The sequence below is a fragment of the Myotis davidii genome, unplaced genomic scaffold, assembly GCF_000327345.1.
Source record: "Myotis davidii unplaced genomic scaffold, ASM32734v1 scaffold452, whole genome shotgun sequence".
In the NCBI taxonomy this organism is placed as follows: Eukaryota; Metazoa; Chordata; class Mammalia; order Chiroptera; family Vespertilionidae; genus Myotis; species Myotis davidii.
In genome coordinates, this window is record NW_006284245.1 from 1,686,030 (window position 1) to 1,693,836 (window position 7,807).

The 7,807-nt window shown below is 51.9% G+C and overlaps 1 protein-coding gene across 1 annotated transcript; it reads right to left on the bottom strand.

Annotated features, from left to right (window-relative positions):
• Window positions 1–4,383: 4,383 nt before the first annotated feature.
• Window positions 4,384–7,806, bottom strand: HEY1 (hes-related family bHLH transcription factor with YRPW motif 1; the record flags this gene model as incomplete). Its single annotated transcript, XM_006754303.2, is given in 6 exon segments — window positions 4,384–5,766; window positions 5,769–5,996; window positions 6,895–6,976; window positions 7,249–7,332; window positions 7,447–7,522; window positions 7,769–7,806. Coding segments are annotated over 6 exon segments (768 nt in total), but the record flags the coding sequence as incomplete, so codon positions are not given.
• Between the last annotated feature and the right edge of the window lies 1 nt (window position 7,807).

Sequence of the window (7,807 nt, forward strand, 5' to 3'; positions counted from 1 at the left end):
AGATCATTGGTGACACGTCTGCCAGACAAGACTAAGTACTACAGAGAAAAACAAAAAGGGAGGAACTCGGTAATTAGGGTTGTCAGGGAAGACCACACTGGGAAGGTGACCTTTGAGTCCCTAGAGCATAGATTAGAGTAGATTAGCAGACAGCTGAGAACTTTCCAGGTGGAGGAAAAGCCAGTGGCATGGCCTGCAGGTGAGAGCACACTTGGCATGTTCCAGCCACAGCAAAGAATAAGGAAGAGGTAGGAGATGAGGTCAAAGAGGGTGCTCAACGGCTCAGCTGTGTCATTCTTTAATTTTAGGATTCAATTCTGCATTTAGGGAACATTCCTACACACCAGAAACAAAACAATGCCCCGGGAGAGGTTTTAAAAAAGTAAAAGTGACCACAGACAATGTTCAGCAATGAACTCTCTCAAGGGTAACAGCCAATCTCTTTCTGCCTCGTTCGGCATTTTTCAGTCTCTTCTGCAAGATCGAGGCACGGACCACCTGGCAACTGCGTGTTTTCAAATGGAGGAACAGTCTTTTAACTCAAGTCTATGTCAAAACCCAACCCAAAGCGCTCAATGAAAAACACTAACTTCGCAGTAAATACGCGAGACATCCGAGCACATAACTCTGAAGACCCAGAGATAGCATCACGGCCTATTGACTCAAAACCTGGAGCCTGCCTGGCCCCAGCCCGTGTCCCAGGGCAGCTGTGGACCTGCTTTCTGGGCTGCGGGCCTGGGGAAGCAGCTGGGCTCAAGTGCTTGGTGATACCTGCAGGCAGAACACAGGAAAGGCCAGCCCGGCCTGTTTCCTTCCTTCTTTCCTCCGCTCCCTGCCTCCTCCCCAGAGCAGACCATCCGGATCCAGGCCCGCATTAGATTTCAAGCTGAGGTTCAAACAGCTCGCTCTTTGTGGGACTCCCCGCTTCCTGAAATCAGGAGGCGCTGGGTAGGGCCTGGGCGTGCTGGCTGCACACTCCCTCTTGCATGTCAGGATGCGGGGCTCAGCGCCTCCTCCGTACCGTGAACCCTGGGCCACCTGGAGAGCACCTTAGAAGAGGGTCTGTGACCACCGGGACTGAGAACAAGAAGGATGATTTAGCTTCTCGCAGCTTCAGAAAATGTGGCTGCTCAGACAGAATTACAAAAACCTCTGCCCTTGTCTCTACAGGGTCCTCCAGCATACGCCGCCAGGCCTGATTTTATCCAGTAAGCATAGGCACAAGCCAGACGAAGATGTCAGAAAATTCTGGGCCCCAGGGAGCCACTGGATGCCAGTCCTAGGAGCTGAGCCACAGCTGGCTGCCCGAGGCCCGGTCTTGCCAGCAGACAGGTTTTGGTAAGTTAGCTACCGACTATACAAATCACACAGTTTCACCTGAAGATCTAAAATTGGAGACGCTCTTGAAAACTTGGAAGATCTGGTCTTCCGATAGAAGGTGCTGGAAGAGGTGCTCCCTGGGCCAGCACCACCAGCCATCCCCTGCTGCTTCCCCCTCAGTGCCTGGCCCTCCGAGGGTGCCCCGGGCCCTCATCTAGTCCCACCCCTTCATTCCACAAGCAGGAAGCAGGTCCAGAGAATTTGCATGACTTCCCCAAGGCACTCAATCAGGTAAAAGCCAAGCAGGAACCAGAATCCGGGCCCTCTTCCCAAGACGCTCCCATTCCCCGGAGCTCTGACCGTGAAGTGAATGGCTGGTTGGAGGCCGTGTCTCGGGGACATCAGCTCCGAGGTGCTTCTCATTACAAACCACCGCTGGGAATAATGCTTGGAATAATGCAGGCATCAGAGCTGCGGTGCTGCCGCAGACAGAGGGCTGGGAGGCCTCGGGGAAGACACGTGTCCTGAGGGCTTTGAACCGGAAGTCACCCATATTTCACTGTGCAGGCAAAGCAAGCCTGAACCGAGCTCGCATCTTCATTTAACTATAGCGAATACGTTAGAAATGATATTTCTTGCCTTTTTTTCTTAGAGGTTTTTTTAATGCAAGAATTCTGCCCATTATATTAATTCATTTTAAGACATATATACTAGTAAATGTGTAATCAATTGGGCCTTTCAAGATTCTTTATGAGCAGGGATGTTATTTTCCTCACAAGGCATATCTATTGACACCTAAAGCATGTCTGTTTGCCCGGGCAGAAGTATTACACACGTGTGCATAACATGAGAGTGTGCTGGCACTGATGCGCGGGCGGGCATGTTTTCTCATGTGCCAATTCAGAATAGAAGTGAAACTTTTCCTACGTTCACTTTTCTGCATACCACTGGCTTAGCGTCATAATTCCATCCTGTTTCCCCAGAAGCTCCAATTCCACCTGCACCATTTCCACACACCTGTCACCTTGAAAGGATGTAAAAAGAAACCAAAGTATAGTCAATAACATTGTAATAACTGTGTATGGTGCCAGGTAGTTACTGGAAATATCGGGGTAACACTTTGCAGAGTATGATTGTCTAGCCACTGTCCTATACACCTCAAACCAATACAAAATAATATTGGATGCAAACTGTCATTGAAAAAAGTTAAAAAAGAAAGCAAAATATTTCTTTGAAAAAACTATGTAATCTTGAAAATGAACCTCCACACCCCCTTAAAGAACAACAACAAAAAACCATGACAAGTGAAACATTGATGTGACAAGCGCAACATGCCCCATGCTTCACTCCTTCCTTACCCTGAGCCGCCATCTTAACCTGGGTACCTGTCAGAGCCACTGAGACAGTCTGGGCGACGCTGCTCAGTGATGCTGCAACATCATTGGAAATCGCAGTTACTAAAATTAAACTGGCACTTGGCAGAAATCACCAGAACACTTTGCATCACACACTGTGACAGAAAGTGTCTACGGCTCAGGCAGCCCTCAGACAGAGCTCTGTTCACAAGAGGGACCATGGGCCAAGGCCACACCGAGAAAGTCGCTGCCCAAGTTCAAGGTCCAAACTTCTCTTTGCCTTCCAGTCTTCGTTTTTTTATTTTTTTTTATTTTTTTTATTTTTCAGTAAAAATCGTTTATTATAAAACCATTGAAACTTCCCATAAAAGATCGAATTTGCAATAACGTGAATGGCACAGAATTAGGAACCATTGCCCCACACCCTTCCTCAACCCCATTTTCATGGCCCAAACAAAACTAGATGGAGCCCTTAGCCACCTGACCTCCAGGCCAGCATTCCTTCCACACGCAATGCCGTCCTCTCCCGAGGTCAGCCACAGGCAGGCCGGGCTTAAACAGAGCGCCCGAGGCCGCGCAGAACTTGGCAGCCTCTGGCCCTCGTTCTGGCCCGACTTCCGCGGGTCCGAAGCTGGACAGCCGTGCTCACCATCGGGGAGGTCACAGCACACCGGCGCCAGGGCTGTCCGGTAGGGAAGAGCAGGACTCTGCACCCAACAGCGTGGGTACCATCCACAATTCGACGTAAACGACCTCTGGGAAAGGGCTGTCTTGTAATAACGTCAGGACTTGGTCGCGACGAAGCCTTGTGAGCTGGCCCCAGCGCTGACGGCTGACGGTGGCAAGCAGGCAGGGACATCCCGCAGGAGCTGCCAGTCTTCATTTTTTTAAAGCCGGGCAGGGAGGAGGCACTCGGTGGTTGGGCAAAGAGAAGGAGGGCTCTACTTTGTCACCTGCCCGCGTGGGTTTCCTCCCTCACTCCCCACCCCCTCAGGATCAAGGCCAACTCCCTGTGAGCTGGCGGCAGCCCTCTTGAGTGGCAGGAGGAAGACTTTTAAGGCGATGGGAAGGCACTTCTGCCGGGCCCAGATGGCTGCCTGTTCCGGCTTCCTCACTGCACAGCTCAGGAGTCAAATGCAGCTAAAGGGTTAAACACATTCCCTGGAAACAAGAGGAGGAAAGATTCCTGGAGCCGTGCAGGTGCAGAATTACAGCCTGCCGCTGCTCACCATGCCACAGATTCCCGGCACGCAGAGGGAGCCACGCGTGGCTTTCCTTATTTTGCCATTTTAAGAAAAAGGAAAGAAATGAAATAAACGTTCTGCTCTCTTAGCATGGGACCAAGCACACAGGAGGTGCTCTCAGTAAATATTTCTGGAACAGTCAACACAGTTTTATAAGATTTCATCAGAGTTCCTTCCCACCTGCACCGCCAGCCTGATACCTAGGTGTCTGGTCCACAGACGGCCAGGTCAGGGCCAGGTCACGGGGCATAACGGCCAAAGGGCCTTGCCCCCTGGTGGGAGACAGGCCAAAGCCTGCCTGGCCATGACGTCCTCTCCCTCAACAGCACAGACCCGCGCAGTTTAGAATTCCACAGGAGATGAAAGTGTTAAACTGGTGATTGTGAAAAATGCCAACAAGAGAAAATGTATCTTTTCTTAGCCAACAGAGGGAAAGGCCACGGGGTGCAAGACACACAGCAGAATAGTTTGTTCCCTCTTTTTTATTGAGTCACAACACATCAGTACAACAGAGGTCCAGCCCAGCTCGGTGGCGGTGTTCAAGCTACTCCTGCTAAACGAATAAACCTGTCATAGCCCGAGTCCAAAGAAATAAAAACAGGAGGCAGCAAAGCCCTTTTAAATATCTCAACAGCCACATCTGCATGCGCCAAAAAAAGGAAAAAGCAACATAAAAGCTTCCAGTGAGAAGAAAATATGGCCAATCCTGGAAGAATGAGGGTATGCCTTTAACAGGTTCCACCGGACCGTTCCACCGGACCACTGGGCCACCTGGTGCACTTCTCCGTGTTAGCATCTGGGAGATCTGGGAGATTAAAATGCATCACATGGCTCGGGGCTGGAAATGCAGGATAGTCTATGCAATTATCCTCATCTCCTCCCAGCCAACTGCAACAGGGGCCTCCACCGCAGGGGGCTCCCTCCTGACCAAGCCAGAATGGCCCGTCTGGTCCGGCAGACGGCTGGTCATGAACTCAGGGCGACTGGTGGACTCTGTACAACCACTTTTCCTGCCGTCGGAGACAGAGAATTCGCCTTCTTTCTTGGATAAAGCTGATCATCTGATTTGTCAATCGCTTTGCTCAGAAATACAAAATCCAATATCCCCCCCCCAAAAAAAGAATATTATTTATACAACACCTTCATTGTCAAAGTATTAACAGACAGCTTCATGTTAATATTCAGCATAGTGGTTTGGAAAATTAATTCTAAAAACAGAATGTAACACAGCCCCCAAATACTAAGAATTCCCCAAACTCTGAGGCAAAAATTGAACCACTCGTAGACCAATAGGTTTACAAAGTAAATTAGGCACAGTACAAACCTATCAGCAAGTGTCGGTTTACACTATTTCCATTTAATGTTTGGAACAAAATTTAAAACCTGCTAATACATGTCATGATTTAAAAAAAAAAAACATTAAGAAAGAAAAGGTAAAACAACAAACCTTTCGTCTTTCAACAGAATTTATCTGGGATTGTACCTGTTTCCTCGTTATTGTAACTGACGACTTTAAGGTGATGTCGGCAACCGCCAGCTCAGCTGGGATTGTAAGCGGTCCCTCCCTCCTTCTACAGCATCAGTTCTTTAAAAGGCTCCGATCTCCGTCCCCCACGGTCTATAGGGCTTGCCGAGGTTAGCTGCCTGCGTGGGTGCCGACGGGCTCAGCCCACTGGGAGAGAGTAAGTGGAAGGAGCCGAAAGAGAAGGGGAAGGCGGAGAGGGAGGCCACGGAGGACAGCAGGGGTGGCGACAGTTTGGAGGCGGAGGTGACCACGGGGAGCACCGGTGCAAGGCCACCGCTAGGGGGCGCCCGCAGGGTGGGCGCCTCGGGATGAGCCGCTGCGGAGGGTGTCCGAAGGCGCTCCCCCAGGGAAGGTGCCCGAGGCCCGCGTGCCCGCCGCTCGCCGCTTCCCGCTGGGAGGCGTAGTTGTTAAGATGCGATACCAGCCGGACTCGTAGCGGGTCGGAGGCATCCAGCCCCTCGATGATGCTCAGGTAGCGGGCGACCTCTGCCAGGCACTCCCGGAACCCCAAACTCCGGTAGTCCATGGCCAGGGCGTGCGCGTCGAAGTAGCCTGGGGCAGAGAACAAAAGAAACACCTCGAGGCTCTGCTCGCGGGGGCCCGCCTTCCTTCAATCCCGGCGGCAGCCCTTCCCAGCAGAGACCTACGTCCTGAAAAGACCGCATTCCCGGGCTCTTCTCAAAGTCCAAATAGTTTGGAGTCGACCAAAATCTCTGCCTTAACCAAGAGGAGACGTATGTGTTCGCTAATGCGAGTTCAAAGCCCAATTAGAAGCCGCCGAGCAGAAATTAGAATTCTACCCTACCGGCAGATGAAACTATGCTCGTTCGTTCCTTTCATGTTTTCCCTCCACAACAACAAAAAAATACATCAAGGGCAGAGAAACCACAGAGCAGCGAAATGCATTAGACACGCAGATGTAAGCTCTGCAGCTCGCAGGCACTCGGTCCCGCTGGAGACAGACACACAGACCCTGGCGCCCACCTTCCCTCAGGTTTGCTCTGCTTCACCACACAGGTTTCTTGCCTCAAGAGTCATGTGGCGGCTCTTTTTTTTATTTTGAAATTCTGTATATAAAATTAACACCATATACTTTTTAAAAAGTTCTCTTCTCAAAATGGCAATACGCAAATGTGGAGGGAGCTACCTCACCTTCTGCAGGGCTGCCACAATTTCAGGGCACTTCGCACAGAACAGGCATTTCCCATGAGAAGGTGCTAATGTGCGGGGAGGGGGTTGGGGCAATGAATCCAATGGGGAAAAACCTCTGCATTTCAAAACGGACAGACAGGCGACCGCACACACCTCGCAGGGGTCCCTCCCCACCCCCAAAGCACACGGTAAAAACAAGGCAGTGGCTGCAAAGACCCTGGCCTGCACAGTGGCTCCATCTGCCCCAACTGGGCCCCGTCCCCCAACTCCCGCCCAGGCAGGGGCCAGGCACGCGTACCTTTCCCTCCGGCAGTGTGCAGCATTTTCAGGTGATCCACCGTCATCTGCAGGATCTCGGCTTTCTCTAGCTTAGCAGACCCCTGGGGGAGGGAACAGCAAAAGATCGACTCGGCACCACGTGCCCGTGGGGAGCAACTTAAAATGCATATGCATATCTGCGCTGTGTGCACCCCAACAGGACAGACGAAGGCAAAACGAGTTGTCTTCCAAAAGTGTGTTGGGTCCGTATGAATTCTCCCCGGCACAAGCGACACGGTTATTTTCCCAGACACGGATGGGGTTCAAGTGAATGACCGGGAAGGACTGGGGTGAGGGTGGCTACCCTGGGCGCTCTACCTACTTCCTCCATTACCTGCTTCTCAAAAGCACTGGGCACCAGCCTCCTCAGCTCAGACAAGCTGTTATTGATCCGGTCTCGCCGGCGTTTCTCAATGATCTGCAGAAAGCAGGCAAAACAAAGGAGGACACTTCCATTACGGCTGTAAATCCCAAAGTGAAGAGGTGGTTCTTTCCGTTAATTTTTTTCTAAGAGCAATGTAAAAAGACTCACGCCTCTCCGTCTTTTCCTGGCCAGGATCTGCGAAGACGTAGCTGGGGACATGCAACCTAGGGCCGAACTCAAGTTTCTGAATGATTGTAAAAAACAAACAGGAATCGCCGTTAGGAGAGGGTCGGGGTTTGGAGGGTCGCCCCACGCTCTCCCCGCACTCAGACTGTTTTGGCAACTTGGGCCTGACAGCGCCTGGGGGTCCCGCGCAAAGGGATGGGCAGAAGGAAGGCAGGACACCGGGGCGCCGGCCCTCCCCCGCTGTCACCGCGGCCGGCCCGCGCTCGCCGCCCGCTCCGGCCCCGCTCTGCCGCCGCCGACTCACCCACTCTCATCCGCGCTCTCCTTCTCCACCTCGACGGCC